The sequence below is a fragment of the Equus quagga genome, chromosome 20, assembly GCF_021613505.1.
Source record: "Equus quagga isolate Etosha38 chromosome 20, UCLA_HA_Equagga_1.0, whole genome shotgun sequence".
NCBI classification, from domain to species: domain Eukaryota; kingdom Metazoa; phylum Chordata; class Mammalia; order Perissodactyla; family Equidae; genus Equus; species Equus quagga.
The window spans coordinates 707248-729606 of record NC_060286.1 but is presented as its reverse complement, the minus strand read 5'-3'; the positions used below and the strand labels follow the sequence as shown (position 1 = coordinate 729606).

The 22359-nt window shown below is 35.3% G+C and overlaps 1 protein-coding gene across 6 annotated transcripts in view; it reads left to right on the top strand.

Annotated features, from left to right (window-relative positions):
• The window catches only part of DDHD1 (DDHD domain containing 1), an 85369-nt gene that overhangs the window by 33121 nt on the left and 29889 nt on the right, over positions 1-22359 (top strand). For 4 of the 6 annotated variants that reach the window (XM_046647137.1, XM_046647139.1, XM_046647136.1 and 1 more), the window contains 5 exons: positions 1100-1201; positions 3118-3246; positions 4333-4480; positions 9215-9321; positions 15273-15379. In XM_046647137.1, the coding sequence (XP_046503093.1) occupies positions 1100-1201; positions 3118-3246; positions 4333-4480; positions 9215-9321; positions 15273-15379 (593 nt within the window). The remainder of the gene's footprint in view (positions 1-1099; positions 1202-3117; positions 3247-4332; positions 4481-9214; positions 9322-15272; positions 15380-22359) is intronic. The other 2 variants (XM_046647142.1, XM_046647141.1) reach the window with 1 other exon arrangement.

Here is a 22359-nt window from a genome sequence, read left to right as displayed (position 1 = left end):
ATCTATATATACAACAGATTTTTAAAATATTTCTAGTAATAACAAAACTTAAATATTTTCATATTTGAGCAGTGTTTAGCCTTTGAAGGCCACATTAATGTAGAAGGGAGTGAGGGTAAAAATCAAATGTGTTAGAACATAGATTTGAACTAAATCATAGATTCTGAGATTCATTACCTGAACTGTTAAGAAACTGATTTGTAAGCTTCAATTTCAAGTGGATTTTTAAATAATTTCTTATTTAGAACATAAAGAAATTTATTGATATGTAACTGGCAATATTTGACAGGGAAAATGTTGATTTTAAGGTTATCTACTGATTTGCCAAATATCAAGTCTGTGTCTGGCTTTCCTCTATGTTGGCTGTTTCATGCTTACAGGATGTCACAGCATACATTTTTACTAATGAGTTTTTTTCATCATTCTATCACTAATAAATCTTTCATTATTTTATCATTTATAAATCAGTTAAAAGTAGAGCTTCCAATTTGGGTGAGTTTTTTTTTTTTTGGAAAAGTTTCATTTTTAAAAATCTTCAACAGCTTGAACAGAGTTGTGGAAAGAGTTTTTGTTTCTTTGGGAAGCCTCCATTATACTTCAGTAATGGAGAGCATCCAGTGAAATGTATACTGTGGTATCTTTTCAACAAAGCTGCATTAAATGTTTAAAATGTTATTTTTTACATTCTCAGTTTGCACATTGGCTGTTGGCTATGTCATAGTCACAAATTTGGTGAAAGTAAATAACCTTAGTATTGTAAAGATGAGATTTGTAAGTCTCTTCGCATACAAAAATGCCATGTTGTATTTTTTATTCTGTCTGTGTAAAGACATTAAAAATGGTGCTCACATAGTTGTCTTCAACTGATAAATTTAGATATCATGTGTTTTTTTCCTTTCAGTAGAAGTAGAGCATATATTTGATAAACATTAAACTAATGTTTTGCTTCACTGATTTTTAAGTAGAAATTATATAAATAAAGCCTTTAGAATAATGTTTGTCAAATACAACTCATTTTTCAAAGTTAATAGAACAAAAAGGCAAAATAGCAAACCTCATTTAAAATTTACTTTGAAGCTCAGTGTTTTTGCTTTCTTAGTTGTCTACCACCTCCCTCCCTTCTCCCTCCCTTCTCTGTTCAAATGGAGAGGATATAAGGAGAGTACAGATGCGGCAGGTCTTAAGCGAAAGCGTTCCCAAGGTACAGTAATTGTAGTTTTATTTCTCCATGTAGTTATGTTCCTGGCTTAGAGCATTGAGTTGTATTTAGAGCATAGAAATTAGTAGTTTTTTAGAAACGTATCATTATGCTGTTTTGCTTAGTGTTACTTAATTATAAGAGATATAAGCATCCGTAAACGATGTGTATAGTCCACTAATGGAATGTTGCCAATATTAAGATGTTTTACCTTAAGACAGTATGTGGATGATTTAAGGAGGAATGAAATTTTGTTGACTTAACACTATTTTCTTAATATCTTGGTCTTCTAGTTTCAATATTTTAAGCATATGATGCTCAAAATAGTTTTAGCAAAAATGTAGTTTAGAAACAGTAGATAAAAAGGGTTAAAGTAGTGACTTTGATCAGCCATAGAATTAGAAAAGTAAATTGTTAAACTCTTGCAAAAGACTTTTTTTAATTTTTGAAAAGTTCTTTTATTTAAAAAGCTGAGTTTGTGCATTGTATTCTTTGGAACTGAAGATATTATTAATGTTTGTTACATTAATTGTATTTGGTCTTGTGTTCAGTGTTGGTAATGTGTCCTGGCAGGTAAGTAAAATATAAATTGGTTTTTCATTAAATTTTGAAATTGCATTTGTAATAGAACTAAGAAGTACATTTTCCTGGAAAAGATCTACTTTTCTGTATATTCCAGAGGTAATAGGTTTTCATAAAAATGTCCTATGATCTTAGATCTTGATCAGGGCTGTGTCCTTTCACATTTAGCTTGAGGTTATTTTCAACACGTCTTCAGAACAGAAGAGTTAGACTACCTGTAACCAGCTATTAATCTCTTTGTACCTCCGTGTCTTTACATATAAATCGGAGATAATACTTTGCTTCAAAAGGATTTTAAAAAAATACATTAGGCTTAGTGATTTGAGGGTGCCTGGTTGTCTGTGATTTGAAGGTGCCTGGTTGCCTGCAGATGGGTATGTGAGTTTTCTTACCTTTGTACCAGAGAGATAGAGGGAAAGGTTAAGTCATTCAGATATAAGTATTATCAGATTACGAATTTGGTGGACCTGCTATGACAATTTTCTTAATCCATTGCTTCCAGAAACATTACTGAACTTATGATACGTGCCAGGTGCTGTACTGGGACTGTGTTTGTTTCTAATGATTCAGAATGATTACGACATAGTCCCTGCCTCATGGAGCTTATATATTTCTGGAGCATGTAGGTTTGATTTTTTTTTTTTAAGAGCTCATTTTCACCAAGTGTAACTCAGTTAGAGAAATGCAATAATCATATTTATTTGAACATCATAGTAGAAAAAAATTTCTTTGATTTCTTACTAAAACATCTTTCAACTTTGGATTTCTGTTGTGGTGAGCAATACCCAGGGATAATTGGCCTTAATATCCATTCCAAAAATACCTTACGTTCTAATAAATTAGATTATTCTCTTCCCAGTTTAAGGGTAAATTTTTTTTTCCTCCAAGTCTTGTTTTGTCTTGCATGGAGTGAAATTGTCACAGATCCAAAAATAAAATCAATAGAAGAAATGGAACTTAAGTTTCTTTGTCAAAGCTCTTGAGGACTTTCATGAAGGTATATATCCCTTAGACCTAAGGATTGGTCACACCACCTGGGAAAGCAGTTCTTTAATAATTGAAACATATTAACTACATGTTAGAGTTTAAAATTATGGTAGTTAAACCAGATTTTCCATATTGTTCTAACAAGTTGCCCTTCCCTGTAGCGGGTTTAGTCATTTATAAAATAAAGTGCCTGGTCTATTACTTGATTCACATCAGTATGCATTTCAGTGAAGTATGTTTTTATTGAACTGATTTCAAATGTTGATTCAAAAATCTGTGTATTGCTGATTTTTCACACAAACGAAGTTTCTGTTGGAGACCTTCAAATTACTTTTTCCTTTTTGCAACAGCCATTCACAGTTTCAAGTTGAGTCGAAACCATGTGGACTGGCACAGTGTGGATGAAGTGTATCTTTATAGTGATGCAACAACATCTAAAATAGCAAGAACAGTTACCCAAAAACTGGGATTTTCTAAAGGTAATTGTTATAAATATTAGTATAGTTTGTCAAATTTGGGGGAATCTTACTATTCTATTCAAAATAGACTATTCAAATTCTGTTTTTAGTATATTTTAAATATGTATTAACTTTAGTGACAATTACTCCCCTGTTAAACGAAACTTTTATTCAGATAAAAGAGTTGAAATGTATTCATCAATAAATAATTATATCTTTAGAATGGTCAGACAAGATTAATAAATATCTTTTCTACTTCTGAAAGCACAAAAGCAGTCAAAACTGAGGCAGTGATTTGAAAATAAAACATGGCAATTGAAACATGGTGTCAGGAAAGATGAAGACTGAAAATTCTCTGTTGGATTTAGCGAAATGGAGGTCGTTGGTGACTTAGATGGATTGATGGGGTGGAGGCCAGATTGGCATAGTATGAAGTATATGTATAGAAGGTGAAGAAATGGAGGCAGTGAGAATAGTCAACTCTTTAAAGAAGTTTGACTTAAAGAAAAGAGGGAAAAGAAGAAAAGAGGGAATTTAGTTTGAAAAAATAAATTTTTTCAAAAATTTTTGTCTCATGTAACTGTTTTACTATCCCATTTTTTAAATTTCTTTGATAACAGATGTGCTTGAATATCTTTTTATATATTCATTAGTCTGTTGTATTAGTTTTATTAATTACCTTATCATATCTTTAGCCCATTTTGCTATTTGAATGACTGTCTTTTCACTTTTTGATTAGTAAACTCTCTTTCTATACTTAGGTAATTAACTTATTGTGCATCATATTTTTCAAAACTTCTCCCAGTTTGTCATTCATCTTTTATCTTTGCTTCATGGTATTGTCTTTATAGAAAAGTTTCTAATTTTTGTGTTTAGTTTGTTCTCCCTCCTGTCCTTTTCTTTCTCCTTATGGTTTCTGGTTTTGGTGTCATGTCCACTTCAGCACTTTATATCAGAGCCAGTCAATATACGTCATCTTAGAAATCTTATCCCCTACAGCCTGGTGAAATTTTTTCAAAATACTTCTTTTATTTATTTCTTGTAATATGTAGTGAAAATGCTATTTCTGTAATTAGTAGTAAACTTAGAATCATAATTTTTCTACAGCATCAAGTAGTGGGACCAGACTTCATAGAGGTTATGTAGAAGAAGCAACATTAGAAGACAAGCCATCACAGACTACCCATATTGTGTTTGTTGTGCATGGTATTGGGCAGAAAATGGACCAAGGAAGAATTATCAAAAATACAGCCATGTGAGTTCTTTGATGAATACATTCTCCGTCTAGTCTGCAATCTACACTTTTGTCCAGGGGATAATAGAGTTTAATCATCCTACCACATGTTTCTCTAATGTCAACTATTCTGCTGTCTCTTAAGTTGTAGATGAAGTTTCTGGACCAAATTTTGAGAGTGATTATGTCTAGATAATGATATTTGTTTGATTTTTTTCCCTCCACAACACAGAGAAGAGGAGGGATAAGAAAGTCTTTTTAACTTAATGTATTGTTAATTTACTAATTAAACTGATTAAAGCAAGAAAAAGGTATAGTTTAAGTTTGTATCTTACTCTCTGAACTGCAGAAACTGAGAATACTGCAAAGTTGCACAATTCTGAAAAAGCTAAGAATTCTTTAAGTTGTTAGCAGCTTAGCTTTTCCAATTAATTACTACCAGAGGAATCTGAGCTCTACATTTTACACAGAAAAGCCAGTTTATACTTTATAGAAAAATCTGATCAGATTTATGATGAGAGCATAGTGTATTTGGTTCTGAGACTTCAAATAAATGTATTTCCTGAGTCCTTATAAAACAAATACTTTGTAATATCAGGAACAGTATCCTCAGCAACATCTCTATAATAATACAGTGTTGAGTGTTATTTCACTATTTATTCTAACACCTCTTAATACCAGCTGACGGATTAAAGCAGAATACAGTTCAACTTAAAAAAAACCTTTGTCAGATACTTCCTCAACAAAATACCAGCAAACTGAATCCAGCAACATGTAAAGAGGTTCATAGAGCATGACCAGGTGGGATTTATCTCAGGAATGCAAGGTTGGGTCAACATTTAAAAACTCAGTCAAGGAGGGGCTGGCCCAGTGGCTGACTGGTTAAGTTCTGCATGCTCTGCTTCAGCAGCCTGGGGTCTGTGGGTTCAGATGCCAGGTGCAGACCTGCTCCACTTATTGGCCATGCTGTGGAGGCATCCCATGTACAAACTAGGGGAAGATTGGCACAGATGTTATTTCAGGACACATCTTCCTCACCAAAAAAAAAGTCAAGGGTAATACACCACATTAATAGTACAAAGGAAAAAAGCCATGTCATGTGGTTTTTGATGCAGAAAAGGCATTTGACAAAATCTAATACCCTTTCATGATGAAAATACTCAGGAAACTAAAAATAGAAGGGATTTTCCTTAACCTGATAAAGGGCATCTACCAGTTCACAGCTAAAATTATACTTTATCAATGAAAGACTGAAAGCTTTCCTCCAAGATTGAGAACAAAATAAGGTTGTACCCTCCCACCACTTCTATTCAACATGGTACTGTAGGTTTCAGCCAGGACAATTAGACAAGAAAAAGAAATAAAAGACATCCAGATTAGAAGGGAAGAAATAAAACCATCTCTGTTTGCAGATAATGTGATCTTATATATAGAAAATCCTAAAAGAGTTCACACACACAAACACACAAACTATTAGGGCTAATAAATGACCTCCCCAAAGTTACAGGATACAAGATCAATGTATAAATATCAGTTTTATTTATACACTAGCAATGAACAATCTGAAAGTTAAATTAAGAAAGAATTTCCACTTACTACAGTAACAAAAGGAATAAAATCATTAGGAATGAGTTGAACAAAAGAAGTTCAAGATTTGTACACTGAAAACTACAGTATACCATTGAAAGAAATTAAAGAAGACCTAAATAAATGGAAAAGGCAACCAATGTTCGTGCATTAAAAGATTTAATGTCGTTAAGTGGGCAGTACTTCCCAAATTAATCTGTAAATTCACCACAATCCATATTAGAATCCCACCTGTCTTTTTTGCAGAAATTGACAAGCTGATTCTAAAATTCACGTGGAAATGTAAGGGACCCAGAATAGTCACAACAATCTTGAAAAAGAAGAAAGATGGAGGGCTTACACTTGAATTTCGTAACTTGCTACAAAGCTAAAGTAATTAAGACGTTGTGCTGCTGGCTGGGATAAAGATAGACACAGATGAATGGAATAGAATTGAGAATTCAATTGATTTTCAACAAGAGTGCCAAAACAATTTAATGAGGAAAGAATAGCCTTTAAAAAAATGATGCTGGGATACCTGGATATCCACATGCAAAAGGATGAAGTTAAACCACTACCTCACACTGCATACAAAAATTACAGTGAATCAAAGACCTAAATATAAGAGTGAAACTATAAAACTCTTAAAACGTAGGAGTAAATATTTGTGGCCTCCAATTGGGTAATGGTTTCTGAGATATGACATCAAAAATAGAAGCCACAAAAGAAAAAACAGATTTATAAGACTTTGTCAAAATTTAAAACTTATGTTCTTCAAAGGACACTATCAAGAAAATTGAAGACAACTCACAGAATGGAAGTAAATATTTGCAAAGCATATATCTAATAAGGGTCTAGCATCTAGGATATATAAAGGACTCTTACAATTCAACAATAAGAAAAGAACATAGTTTTTAAAGTGGGTAAAGGATTTGAATAAACGTTTGTCCAAATAAAACATATAGTTGGCCTGTAAGCACATGAAAACATGCTCAGTATCATTAGTCATTGGGGAGATGCAATTCAAAACCACAGAGAGATACCACTTCATACCCACTAGGATGAGTCTTATCAAAAAGATAGAAAATAACAAGTGTTAGCAAGAATATGGAAAAATTAGGACCTTATATGTTGCTGATGGGATTGTAAAATAGTACAGCTGCTTTTAAAATAGTTTGGCATTTCCTCCAAAGGTTTAAACATAGAGTTAGCATATGAGCCAGCACTTCTACTGCTAGGTGTATACCCAAGAGAATTGAAAACATAGATCTACACAAAAACTCTTTAAAGAATATGCAGCCTTTATTCGTAATAGCCCCCCAAAATGGAAAGAATCCAAATGTCCGTCAGCTGATGATGAATGGATAAACAAAAGTGGTATGTTTGTACAATGGAGTATTATTCAACCATAAAAAGCAGTGAAGTACTGATTGATGATACAACATGGATGAACCTTGAAATATTATGCTAAATGAAAGAATCCAGACCCGAAATGCCACATATTGTGTGATTCCTATCCAGAATAGGCAAATCCATAGAGACAGAAAGTAGGTTCATGGTTGCCAGATCCTGGGGGGAGGAAGTGTGGGGAGTGACTGCTGTGGGTATAGTGTTTCTTTTAGGGGTGATGAAAGTGTTCTGAAATTAGATAGTGGTGATGGTTGTACAGCTCTGAATATACTAAAAGCCACTGAATTGTTTAAAAAAAACATAATGAGGTTGTGTCAAAAGGACACATAAACCAACTTGAAGAGATTCACTGACCAAAAAAGGAGACAATTTGAACATCTGTAAGGATAATAACTACCGTGGATTGAAACGCTTCACATACGTTTAAATCTATGAGTTAGTAATGTCAAAAAATATAAAACTAACGTCTCAGTATTTTGAAAATTATTAATAAAAGGAAAGAACCATTTATCATACCTTTTCTCAGTTCATACAGAAATTATTTGGTGGTACCACAGGCAGCCAAATATTTGATGTGAGGAAATTTCTCTTTTTGGAGGCATAAGGAGTGATGGAATTTAAAAAGCACCTTTTTGCAACCATGATAAATTAATGGATCTAAGCAATGATCATCATAACTGCTAGCATCACCAAAAAGATGAAACCCAGATGTACGTACCTGTGGAGCAGTAGTCTTGCCAAAACAATAGAACTTGAGTCTGATCAAGCCCCTATATGTCGCTACCAAATTGCAGGAAATGGGAGACAAAGAACATATTAAATAACACCGCAGAAATGCAGTCTTTAAAAATCAGACTCTGAAAAACTCTACAGTACAAAAACCAAAAGAAATTACAAGGCAAAAAAAAAAGAAGAGGAAGCTGTAGATTAAAAGACACTTAAGAAACATATCTACCAATTACCATGCACGAACTGTATTTGGACCACAGTTCCAACATGTAAAGACTTTTTAATATTACTACACATTAATATTATATAAAAATTATATATTAGTATTATAGTCTGGGAAAATGGGACCACTGAACTACGTATTTGCTGAAACTAAGGAATTACTAAATTTTTTTGTATGATAATAGTACTGAATAGGTTATGTTTTCCTTCCATTTTAGAAGTATGTACTAAAGTATTTACAGATGAAATGACGTGTTGTCTGAGATTTGCTTTAAAATATTATGGCAGAAGAGTGCTACTATAAAGCAGTAGTGTGAGGGGGTTTTTGGGGGATGCTGGAACTGTATCTTGATTGTGGTGGTGCTAACCATGAATCTATACAATTGACACCAGAAGGGAATAAAGTCAACTTTGGTATATCTTAGTTTTAAAAATAAAATTTTAAAATCCATGTTATGGGGAGAACAAGTAGAGGAATAGATGAAAGAGACAGACCATGGCTTGCTACTGTTTGGAGCTGGGTGATGGCACAGGGGCGTTCATTATACTGTTCTCTCCACTGAACATTGACGCCTATAATTATTTAGCATATGATGTGAAAGCTTGGAATATTGGAAATCATAGCAAATTTAGGAAAGTAACTTTGAAATAAAGGTGCCCAAAATGTGGCAAATTATTGCATGATGTAGCAGTAATTGAAACATAATTCGACAAAGTTATAAGCAAATGGAAGTGTTATGATGAAAGACATTTTATACCATTTAAATACATATGTGGAGTTACTCTGATAAAGTTTTTTTCTGTTAATTTTATTTTATTTTTTTTTAGGATGAGAGAGGCTGCAAGAAAAATAGAAGAAAGGCATTTTTCTAACCATGCAACACATGTTGAATTTCTGCCTGTTGAGTGGCGGTCAAAGCTTACTCTTGACGGAGGTACATTTTGTTTAAAAATTAAATGATTTAGCCAGTAGCAAAGAATTGTTGCTCACTGAGGACAAAGGGTCTTTAATCTAGTTGTCTTGAGGTGTACTCACTCTTTGTTTTAGATTATTTGAGAAAATAAAATCCATTGATTTTTAAAATAATTATATTGACGTGTCATTTTGGACCACCATCTAGATTTCACAGCACAGTTTTCATGCATGCCCTCTGGATTAGGAGAGCAGTGGGGCATGTGGAGGAAACAAAATGTTTTCTAAACTTTTTAACATAAAAGTAACTTGTCGAAGTTACTTTTGTTGTCCACAATTCCATAAGACCTTACATTTTCTTCCTAATAATTTTCCTCCACTATTTTTAGAAGATACAATCTCAGGTTTTTGTTTTCTTCTGTTGTTCCTGCGATCCCTCAGCTGGTGAATTACAATCTAGCATAGAGAAATTGTACAGTATATTTGTTTAAATAAAATCATTTTTGTTTCCCTCCTTAAAGAGCTGTTAACCAAAATGTATATATACATCTTTCTCTACACAAAGTTGTATCCTTTGAATGTTAAAACCATTAAAATAGAATATTTAGATTGATTATTTACATAATCTGGCAAATGGGTAGGTTGTGGTGGCCATAATCACAGCTCTCATTTGTGAGCTTTACTGTGTGCCTGGCTTACTACAGTTCATTTTACATGGATTATCTCAGTTAATTTTCTCACAATCTGTGAAATATCTATTTTATTTTCCCTGTTTTACTGCTAAGGAAACAAGCTCAGTAGAAGGTGAATTTGAGAATGGCAGGCAGAATTTGGGTCTGAGTAATGACAGAGCCCTTTACATCACAGTGCTAACCTGCCTACCTGGATGATTTCCAAGGATTCTTCTGAATCAGTTAGGAATGTCAATTATAGCTTATAAACCAAAATGGCATCAAAAGTTGTAATGAGTTAAGAAAAAATGCCAGTGGCCCAAGAGCCAGCAACAACTCATGTGTGAAGTTCTAGTGTAATAACGCTATCTTTCAGGCTTTTCCCATTCACCCGGATAAATTTCTTAGACTGCTCAGGAGTGTAGACAACATGGATGAAGCACCCTTTAATAAAACCCATGAGTGTGTACTTTTCTGTTAGGTTTAAACTACTGTGATAGAATCTGAAAGGCATTATGCTGAGTGAAAGCAGCTAAAGGAAAAATACCACTCTCTGTTCTTAACACCTCTGACACCAAACGTGGGGGGGATTTTCCCCACACCAACCACTTCTTCAATTGTTGGTGGCTACCAACTTAGTGGCCTACAGCCTCACTCAGTTCCTACACCATCTGCCCAGAGAGAGTGCAGACACCTTAGGGGCTCAGTCTCACAAGACTACCCCCCACTTCAGGTGCCAATAACAAGTCCAGATTGTCACCTGTGTCTCTGACCGACCAGCTGTAAATTGGGGGCTGGGGGTGGGAAATAACATGACCCCGTTTTGAGATTCAGTAATTTAGTAGAATGACTCACAAAATTCAGGGAAGCATTTACTTACATTTACTGGTTTAAAGGATATTACAAAGGATGTAACAGAACAGCTAGATGAAGTGTTACGTAGGTCAAGTTATGGGGAAGAGGTGGAGAGATTTCATGTCCTCTTCCAGTACATTACCCGTCCACTACCTCCACGTGTTCACCAACCCGGAAGTTCTCCAAACCCTGTTGTGTAGGGTTTTTATGGAGGTCCCATTATGTAAGCGTAATTGACTAAATCATTGACCATTGGTGACTGAGCTCAGTCTCCAGCCCCTCTCCCCTTCCCAGAGGTCAGGGAATGGGGCAGAAAATTCAGCCTGCTAATCACATGGTTGGTTCCTCTGGCAACCAGGCCCCATCCTCCAAGAGTCACCTCATTAACATAAACTTAAGTGTGGTTGAGAGGGGCTTATTATGAATAATAAAATACATTCCTCTCACTCCTATCACTCATGAAATTTCAAGTTTTAGGAACCCTGTTCCAGGAACCAGGGACAAAGACCAAAGATATGTTTCTTGTATCACAATATCACAGTACCCAATCTGAAAGGTTACATAATTTAGGCTTCCCTTATGTAACATCCTGGAAAAGGCAAAACTGTCAGGACAGAACAGATTAGGGGTTGCCAGAGTTTAGGGGAGGGAGAGGGTTCAAATTCAAAAGGGCAACATGTGGGGATTTTTTAGGGTAATGAGACAGTTCTGTATCCTGATCATGGTGGTAGTTATGCAAAACTATAATGCATTAAAACTGAGAGTCAATTTTACTGTTTTTAAATTTTAAAATAATGATAAAAGGTTACCTACAGCAAACGTCATTGCACTCATTGGTATTAAAAGACTAAAACATTTCTTTCAAAGCAGGAACGAGCTAAGGATGTCCACTTTTACAACAAATATTCTACCTGAAGTCTTAGCCAGTGCAGTAAGATAAGAAAAAGAAATAATGGTTTTAAGGAATGGAAAAGATCTGTTTTTATTTGCAGGTTATATGATTGTCTACACAGAATATACACAAGAATCTATAGAAAAATTATTAGAATAAGACAGTTTATCAAGGTTGTGAAATAGAAAATCTGTGTATGAAAATAATTGCGTTTCTGTATACCAGCACAGTTAGAAATAGCACAGGGGCCGGCCCGGTGGCCAAGTGGTTAAGTTTGCACACTCTGCTTCAGCGCCCCAGGGTTTTGCTGGTTCGGATCCTGGGCGGGGACATGGCACCGCTTGTCAGGCCATGCTGAGGCGGTGTCCCACATGCCACAACTAGAAGGACCCATAGCTGAAATACACAACTACATACTGGGAGGATTTGGGGAGAAAAAGCAGAAGTAAAAACAGAAGATTGGTAACAGTTGTTAGCTCGGGTGCCAACCTTTAAAAAAAAAAAAAAAAAAGAAATAGCATAAAAAATAAGGTTCCTAGAAATGAATCTAATAAAATATGTATATTTATATGAAAAACGAAAAAACCATTAGAAGATATTAAATACAACTTAAATGCGAAGATCAATAATTTTCTTAGGTTGGGTGATTCAATATCTCAGAGATGTTAGTTCTCCCAAATTGATCTATAATTCCCTGCAATTCCAATCAAAATCCTAATAGAGCTTTTCATGAAACTTGGCAAGCTGATTCTGACATTATTATAGAAGAGCAAAGGCCCAAAAACAGCCAAGATACAGAACAAGGGGGTGAGGTTGGGGGGGAGTCATGTCCTAGTAGGTAGCTGGACCTGTTATTTAACGTTTGTAATTAAAACAGTTTATATTGGCACAAGGATAAGCAAATACACCAGTGTACCAGTATTAGGAAAAAAAGTATTAGAAAAAAATATAGGAGAATATCTTGACACAAAAACACAACTATAAAGTAATGTGGATAAATTTGATTAGATTAAAATTAAGAACTTCTCTTTTTCAATAGACACCATAAAGAGTGAAATACAAGCCACAAACTGGGAAAAAATGTTGCAACAGAGCAACAGATATAACCACCAAAGGTTTAATATCCAGAGTAAAGAACAGGAAGCTTAAATGGAGATAGATAGATAGATAGATAGATAGATAATACACACAACAAATATATGCACACAGACACATATTTTAAATATATATTTATGTATAATATATATAAAATGTTCATCTCAGTAATCGAGATGCAAATTAAAACCACAATGAATTATCATTCACACCAGGCAAAAATTTATGAAAGTGCTTAACACCACATGTTGATAAGGATGTGCAACAATGAAGATTCTTATTCACTGTTGGTGGGAATGTAAATTGGTATAAGCACTTTGGAAGACAATTTGAGGTCATCTTGAAAGTTGAATGTGCGTGTGCCCTATGACACAGCAGTTTCACTCCTAGATAGATATACCCTAAAGAAACTCTTAGATATGTGCACCCAGGAGGCATGTAGTGTGATTAGGAACAGTTTATATTAGCAAAAAACTAGAAACAACCCAAATGTGTTTCAAAGGAAAAAGGATAAATTGTAAGATACGTATAGAGTAGAATACTGTACAGCAGGGAAAATGAATGAATTAAAGCTATATACATCAACATTGATGAATCTCAGACACGCAATGTTGAGAGTGAAACAAACAGTGGACAGTAACACAATTTACATAGTGTTTAGAAACAGACAAAATGCAATGAAATATTTAGCTCTGGCACATAATAAATGCTATAGAATTGGCTAAAATTATTAATATTAGTGGACATATGTAGGAATATATAAAGAAAAGCAAGAGTGTGATAAACACAAACCTTTTATTGGTGGTCACTTCTGGCAGAGAATCAGGGCATGTGATCGTTTAGAAATATACAGTCATGTGTTACTTAACAGTGGGGGCACGTTCTGAGAAATGCATCATTGGGTGACTTCATCGTTGTACAAACATCACAGAGTGCACTTACACAAACCTAGATGGTATAGCCTTCTACAAACCTAGAGTATACAGTACTAATCTTATGGGACCACCATTGTGTACAAAGTCCATTTACCAAAGCCTTATTCTAAGCACATGACTGTGCTGTGGCTTTCAGAGATCCTGGCAGTGTTCTTAAGCTAGGTGGTGAGCATGTTGTCCTTTTTATAAATTATTCTTTCAGCTGCACATATATATTAAATATCTTCTTTTGTCTGTATGAGTATTTCACAGTACAAACTATTTTTGGAAATGTGTTGAAATGACAGCTGAACTTTTTGTATCAGCTTGGTAGTCACATCTTTCACTTTTACAATTTAAAAATGGACACAGGCTATAAATATGTTGTGCTACCCATGAAAAGCCACAATATTCCCCTTTCCCTCTTTGAAAACACCTCTGGCTTTTGCTTGAATCATTGCCTTCCAGTCTTTGTTAGATTGTATTAAAGTAGGGAATAAATAAAAATAATATAATTTAAAGCAATGCAGTGAAAAACTGGAAGATAAGAGAAATTACACTAAACTAAAAATATAAGCCTTCTCCTGCCCACCCTGTTCTTGCAGATCATGATACTCATCCAGGTATTGGCCTTTTTTGTATTGCTATAAGAAATGCAAATTTTTCTGTATCTCTAGTCATCTTATTAGGCATTTAATAGAATAATCTTCCCAAGGTGTAATTTCCAGAGGTTAGCTGTAACTCCTGGAAGGCTGAACTATCTGCAATGCGGTTTGTGTAACAGTTTTTTCCAAAAGTCAGGTACACCAGCTTTATCTTGTTTACTGAAGGGGCCTTCTGCTCATTTGCCTTTGTAATTTGACAGCTCTTGCCCTTAAGATCTTTGGTTCACTAAAGATAGGTACATGTAAAGTGTAGGGAAACTTTTTAATTTGTTGCTGATTTGCCGCCAGTGGCTCTAGGCATTTCACCTGGGTGTTACCAGGCCCAAGGAGCATAGGCCAAAGAAGAAGAGGAAGGAAACAGAAAAGGAGGTACCGAAAGAGTGAGATTGTGTCTCTTGACACTTGTTCCAGGAATAGAGATGGTCTGGTTTTGCTCTGAGACCTCTGAGTGTCATGCAGAAGTCAGTACAACATGCCACAACTAGAAGGACCTGCAACTAAGATATACAACTATGTACCGGGGGGGATTTGGGGAGATAAAGCAGAAAAAAAAAAAAGAAAGATTGGCAGCAGTTGTTAGCTCAGGTGCCAATCTTTAAAAAAAAAAAGTCAGTACATATAAAAAATGATGAGGCTTTATGAATGTGGTAATGGCCTCCATCCTTTAATGTTTCTTTTCTTCTCATGTCCCCTTTGTCTTTCACGTTTTATCCTTGCAGTATTTTGCGGGATGGGAAGGTTCTCTAGATCCAAAGCGAGTCTTGAGTATTTTAGTTGACTTAAGGAGCTGTTATCTCAGGGAGTGTAACTTTTTTCAGTTTATTTTTTCCCTAAAACAGAGATCTTCTGTAAGTTTAATTTTTTTTTTTTTTAATTTGTAGACACTGTTGATTCCATTACTCCTGACAAAGTACGAGGTTTAAGGGATATGTTGAACAGCAGTGCAATGGACATAATGTATTATACTAGCCCACTTTATAGAGATGAAGTAAGTATTGTGATTATCTTGTTGCTATTGGGTATTTTTTAGAGTGATAACATATATGTCCTGAATTTTAACATTTTGTGCTCTTTTTTTACAAGCAAATGAGAAAGTACAGGAATCCATTAATTTATAAATAACCCATATTCGATAGTGAATTTGATAGTCTTCAAACTGCACATTGGGACCCTTAATAAAATGGATAATCTTGGAAGCGGAAGATTGGTTAGAAAATAGTTCTTTGAAAAATAACAGTTTTCATAAATCTCATTAATTGTATTTATGATTATTGTCCTCACAAAAGAGTTTTAGACACTTAGAAATTTCCTTCAAATTTTTTTTATATAATAGACTTGCTTTTGTTGTGTCATGTCTGTAGTGGATTTGTATGCGCTAGTCATGCCTTATCCTGGGAGTACGGGTTCCAAAACCCCCAGGTGGATGCCTGAAACTGCAGATAGTACCAAACCCTAGGCATCCTGGTTTTTTCTGTATGTGCATACTTATGATAAAGTTTAATATCTAAGTTAGGCACAGTAAGAGATTAACAACAATAATAATAAAATAAAACAATTATAACAATATGCTGTAATAAAAGGTACTGTAGGTCTTAGCAACCTCAGCATATCATTTCTTTTCTTTCCTTATTAAGTCGAGAATTTCACCTTTTCACTTACAGAAGCTTTTTACAGCTTCTCTTCTCTACGAATACCAGCATCACTACTCTTGTGCTTTGGGGCCATTATTAAGTAAAATAAGAGTGATTTGGATACAAGCACTGTAATACTGTGACAGTCAATCTGATAACTGAGACGGCTACTTAGTGGCTAATGGTTGGGTAGCATGTACAGTGTGGATCCGTTGGACAAGGGGTGACTCACATCCCGGATAGGATGGCATGAGATTTCATCACACTACTCGGAATGGCATGCAATTTAAAACTTATGAATTGTTTATTCCTGGAATTTTCTGTTTCATATTTTTGGACTGCTTATAACTGAAACTGTGGAAGGCGAAATTCCAGACACACGGGAGCTACTGTAGTTCTCAAATGGTAATGCTGCCAACATATCACAAAGTTAACCCTAAAGGAGGTGAGGGGTGAAAGTTTGTTCTCAGAGTGAGAGAAACGCTACCAAATGCATTTTCTCACTTGACTGGTAAGAGAAGAAGAGTCCTGTTTCCTAGGAATAAGCTTGGTAGTTACCTAACGTGTATTAACTTGTTTAATCCTCATAAAAACTCTGAAGTAGATATGGTTAGTCTTCTCATTTGAAAGAGGAAGGAACTGGTGCAGGGAGTCGTTATCAGTAGAGCTGTTCTGTGCTCCTCCAAGCCAGTCCAGTTCTGATTTTATTCATTCGAAGTCCTTCCCTGACTTCATTCGAAATATCCTTTATCTACAGAATTGTGTTTGGTTAGTTGCCACAAAAACTATGTTCTCCTGCAGCTACCATGCCCGTAAGATTTTTCTCCATTCTTCTTTCTGTATCCCCTCATTGCCATGTACCAGTATTGGGCAGGGTCTGCCTTGATCTGATTGACAGCAGTAAAAGAAGCCTCAAGGAGAACTGCTGTTCTGGACCTAATTCTAACCAACAAGAAAGGCCTAGCTGGTGAAGTAGAATCCTAATAATTAACATGTTTGTAGTCCTTTATAGTGCACAGTGGACGTTGTCAGATATGCCCTAAAGGTTAGGAAGTAGGACTATAATATTGCAAGTGAAATCAGTGAGGGGGAAACGGAAAGAGAATGGCCAAGAGCGTATTACTCTACACACACACACCCCATATATACATGCCTTAACACACACATGTATATATATGGTTGGTAGCACTCCTACGGAAGGTATCCTGAATGTTCAAGGCTGAAGTGTGCTGAGGCATGAATAATAATAAGGACCTTTTTTTTTTAAGTTATAAGTTGATATTAACAGCAAGAAAAACTAGAAGGAGGCAAGTGTCAGACTTAAAGCTCTGGCTGTTAGCTAATGATGACTGAGAAAGTGGTCACTTTCTGTTTTGCTCTTATATCTTCAAAGATAATAATCCTCGGAATGGAACTGAATAAAACAGATATTCAGTAGGAAGAGGGAACTGATAGCTAAGATAAACAAAATGGAAAGAGAACACCCAGTGTTTTAAATGAGTTTGTTTGTTGATCCAGTTGCATTTCATGGAAAAACTCTGAACTTGTGACCAAGATTTTTTAGTAATCTTTATCAGTGTTTCCCGAACATCCCTAATTAGAAGTTACCCTGAGTGCTCATAAAAATGCAGGCAAAAGGAGAACCCTGTGGGGGGCTTTGGAATTGAGGATATTAATATGAATTTATGATTTTGAAAATATGTGAGTGTGTATAGATATTATCTATATATTTATATGTTTATATCCATATATATATTTACTACCTCTGTCCACTGAGAGAGCCAAGAAGCAAAGACACCCCGGTCTAATGAGCACACCTGGCACCCAGATCTTTGCCTCTAGCACTGTTACTCTCCACTAAGAACTAGAGTTCCTTGGAAAAGTGGCTGGTTCCAGGACTAGCACAGAATGGGTAAAGGTGAAAGAAAAGAATGTTGGGGCAGACCACAAGGACACAGGAGCCAGATTGAAGAAGCAGATCCCTCTGACCAAATCAGGAACAATTTGAGCACCAAAATAATTAAGTAATTATTATTACTTAAGGAATTATTAGTAGTACCTTTAATAGAGAATTATTAAGGGTAATATAATGAGCTATTCTGAATCACGGAAAAGTTAAAAGTCCATGTCGATTTTAAGTACATTAACAAATGAGGGAGAAGGGAGGTCCCTTGCTTATAGTAGAATACCAAGGGCTTACTGGTAAATATGGAGGGAATACTGGAGTTAGAAGGTCCTCTTTTAACAGCTGTCATGGTAAGATCAGGTAAGAGAGGACTGGGCAAACATCAATGAATGCTAAATTGAGGGCAAAATGTTGATGTACAGAATATTTGCATGGTCTTAAAGTGTCTCCTCACAGACTGCTTATTAGTTAAAAAAATGAGAAAAGATATACAGTGGAGAAATCAGGCAACACATTTACTGAGTGTTACTGAGGGACACCCAGAGAAGGACACAGTGTCATTTTATGCAGTATTTCAATCATAAGGGGACGTCAGACAGACACAAAATAAGGGAGTTCCAATAAAAAAGGAAGAATGGGACTCTGTTCTTTTAAAATGTCAATATGATAAAAGACAAAGAAAGGCTGTGGAAAATGTTCCAGATTAAAGGAGGCTGAGGAGGTGTGCCAGCTAAGTACAGCGTCTCATCCTAGGCTGCATCTTGTGCTGGACGGAGAGACACCAAAAGGGGTTTATTAGAGCAATTAAGGAAATTAACATGTGGATGACAGATTCAATTGGATGAAATATTATATCAAAGTAAATTTATGAAATTGATAACTACACTATGATTATGAAAGGGAATATTCCTCGTCTTAGGAAATACATGCTGGCGTATTTAGGGGTAAAGGACCATAAATTACATAACTTATGTAGGATATCCTCAAATGGTTCACAAAGTAGTTGTGTGTATGTGTTATAGTAACAGAACAAATGACGAAGCAACTAGGATAAATTGCTAAAAATAGGTGAATCTTGGGTAAAGGGTATATGGATGATTTTTGTACTATTTCTGTTTTGCAATATTTTATAAATTTGGAATTATTTCCTAATAAATGTTAAGAAAAGGAAACCAAAAAAAAGAATTTCCCAGATCCCTTCCTTGGAGATTGCAGTTCAGTAGGTCTGAAGTAGACCCTGTGAATTTGTGTTTTTGACAGTTCCCTAGGTGATACCATCCAAGAAGTTTGGGAAACATCACTTAAAGCGTTTGAAAAACAAAAGAAAAACTTTGAGAGAAGTGGGCAAAAATTGTTCTTTTTTTATAAAAAGGAAAGCTGATTCTACAAATCACAGTCCATTTAGCACAAGGTTGATGTTAGGCAATATTCTAGAATAAGTTATTTTTAAACAGTATATGTTTCCTTAGAGAAGCAGTGATAACAGGCAGCAGGAGTCCTTTAGGATTGTCATGCCTGGTGAATGAACATTGTTTGGTTTATTGGATAGACATAAAAAAGAGCCTTTTTTCCCCTTCCTCTCAGCCTTTGGAATCAAATGGATGCAGATTCAAAACCTACCACTTCAGGCACAGACCTATGCCACTTGTCTGTCAGTAGCCATGCTGTGACAGTGGCTCACATACAAAAAGAGGAAGGTTGGCAACAGATGTTAGCTCAGGGAGAATCTTCTTCAGCAAAAAAAAAACACCTACCACTTAACCAGCTATGTGACCTTAGATCGAATTTCTCAGCTTCCTCACTTATAAAATGGGCATACAATACCAACCTGATAAAGGTTGCCATGAGGATTGAAGACATAATGTATATAAAGTTCCCAGTACAATTCCTCATCCTTAGATTCTCAAGTTGTGATTAAGTATCGGTCTTTATGTATTTCATGGGCTACCATTTTTTTTAAAAAAAAATCAGTAGACTTGCTGTGTTAATTCTAGAGAATGAAATAAGAATCAATGAAGAGAAAATGTGGAAGGGAACATGTTTGTTTACTAGTGAAGAACTTTGTCATAACTAAAGCTACCTTAAAAAATAGAAGCGTCACAAGGAAAAACAATTTGTAAATAATGTGAGGTGATGGGTTTTAACTAAACTTATTGTAGTAATCATTTCACAATATATACATCCATCAGATCACTATGTTGTAGACCTTAAAATTATACAATGTTATATGTCAATTATATCCCAGTAGAACTGGAAAAAATAATTTGAAAAAAGTAGAAGTGACCACTTTAGAATGGAATGACCACGGGGGCAGATGCTGAGCTGCTAAAGGGACTCCTACCTTCTCAGCAGTTTGAGTCAGGCCATGTGAGGACCCTTTGCACTCGAGATTATGAGGTGCTCATGGGAGGGTCCCAATTAGTGGCTCTGCCAATAATCACTAAAAAGCCATGGTTAGGGAAAAAGTTTTGTGTATTAGTCAGTACTTCTCAGGTCACACTTTCTGAGGAACAGTTTAAAAAGAGAAACTCATTCCAGACTATGAAGACATTATCAGAGAGCCTTTGGCCCTTACTTTAACCCTAAATAAAGTAACATGAAAAATCCAGAGAGAATTGTATGTTTTGTGCACATCTGAACTCTCTTTTGAGTGGATTTTTAAAATGAAGAATTATAAAGAGAATTGTCATGGCCACATCTTGCCGTTGTTACTCAAAAATTGTTTAATTGATGTATATGACTAAAACTCTAAATTACTTTTTCTCATTAAAATTTCCTGAAGCGGGGAGAAAACAGAGGACTAAGTATATTCTTAAGCCATATTTTGTCTGTATTCTCTCTTAAAACTGCTGGCTTTTTTCCTTTTGGGTTGATTTTCTTCATAAATTTTAACTTTTGAGCAGTGGATGTGAGAATTAGAAATTCTTCTAAGTGTTTAAAAAGCCATCCAGTGCCTACTGTATAAGTAGTTAGCTGACTTGATTAGATAATATTTTAGGGCTAATAAAATTACGATTGTATATCATTAATCTTGGTTCAGATATCACAAATGAACAGACATGGTCACAAAGGGATTCTAGCTGGGAGAATATAATTGGATCAGAGGAAAAGGAGGGGGGGAACTCTAATTAGAGTAGGCTTTTGGATACAACGTAGAGGTGGAGTTCTCCTTTTCCTGCTGAGTAGGTGATTTATAAAAGCATTTAGAGGTGGTGCAAAGCCCTTTTAAAGGTTGGCTTTCAAAATCATAATGTGTTGGCCACAAATGTCCCTGTATATGTAAGCTATAGGCAGAGATTTTAAATGCTGCCATGTCTAGGTATGTTCTAATGACGAAACACAAAGACTGCTTCTATTCAAGTATATGATTATTAAGACACATGAAAGCACCAGCTCTTTAGAAACCATCCTTTCTGTGTTTCATTCCATGGTGGAATATTTTAATGTCACATCAGTATTTTTTCTGTCTCAGATGTTTACCCTTGTTTTGTTATCCATATATGATTGCTGGACTGAGGAAGTATTGCGTAGAGTGAGAGGGGCTTTGAATTTTTTTAATATGCAATAGGTTAATCACTGGTAGAGATACTGGTAGATCTTTTGTTTTTATTTTAATTTTTAAATTTTAATTTGAAGGTCTGGTGTTTAAAAAAACAAAAAGATTGGGTACCTTTGCCAGAGTACTTAAGTATGTATCTTTTAGTGTTTCTAGATTTACATGGTATGAGTCTTAAAATCAAGGCCTTTAAAGTAAAAACTGTTAACAAATCTTGCTTTTAAAGGAATTTATTTTATCTAAACATAGCATTTTCTACACCTCCCTTCAGGTACATTATAAATCAGGAAAATTATAAAATTTTAGGACTTAATTGATACTCTTATCAAAGCCAAGTTCAAAGCATTGCGCTATAGCTCCCTTTAAACAGAACATGTAATTTCATATCACACTGCTTACTCCTTGAACTAGATTGACTAGAATTACATACAACGCATGTCTTAGGAGGTTGTTATATACATTTACCACTAAAGCAGTAGGTCCTAAGGTGTGGTCCCCAGAACTGCTGAATCAGAAACTCTGGGATAGAGCCTGGCAATATGTATTTAACAAGCCTTCCACGTGATTCTGATGCACACTGAAAGTTAGAGAACCATTGCACTAAAGCATATTTCTGTTGCTTTTCCCAGGAAAAAAGCTGTAATGTCCAGTTAAAGTGAAACTTTTGCATTCCTCCCTGAAGAAAAGGCAGCTTATCATCCTTCCACATGATACCAGCTCATCTTTCCTTCTCTTCCTTCATTGGCTGAATATATTTCCTTAGATCCCATACATGGTTAGAGTGGGTTTAGCCAGGCCTCAGCATCTCATTTAGAGCTCTGAGATGTGAGCAGTCAGAGAACACCGGCTTCATCTGTGTCCCTGCCAACCCTGCC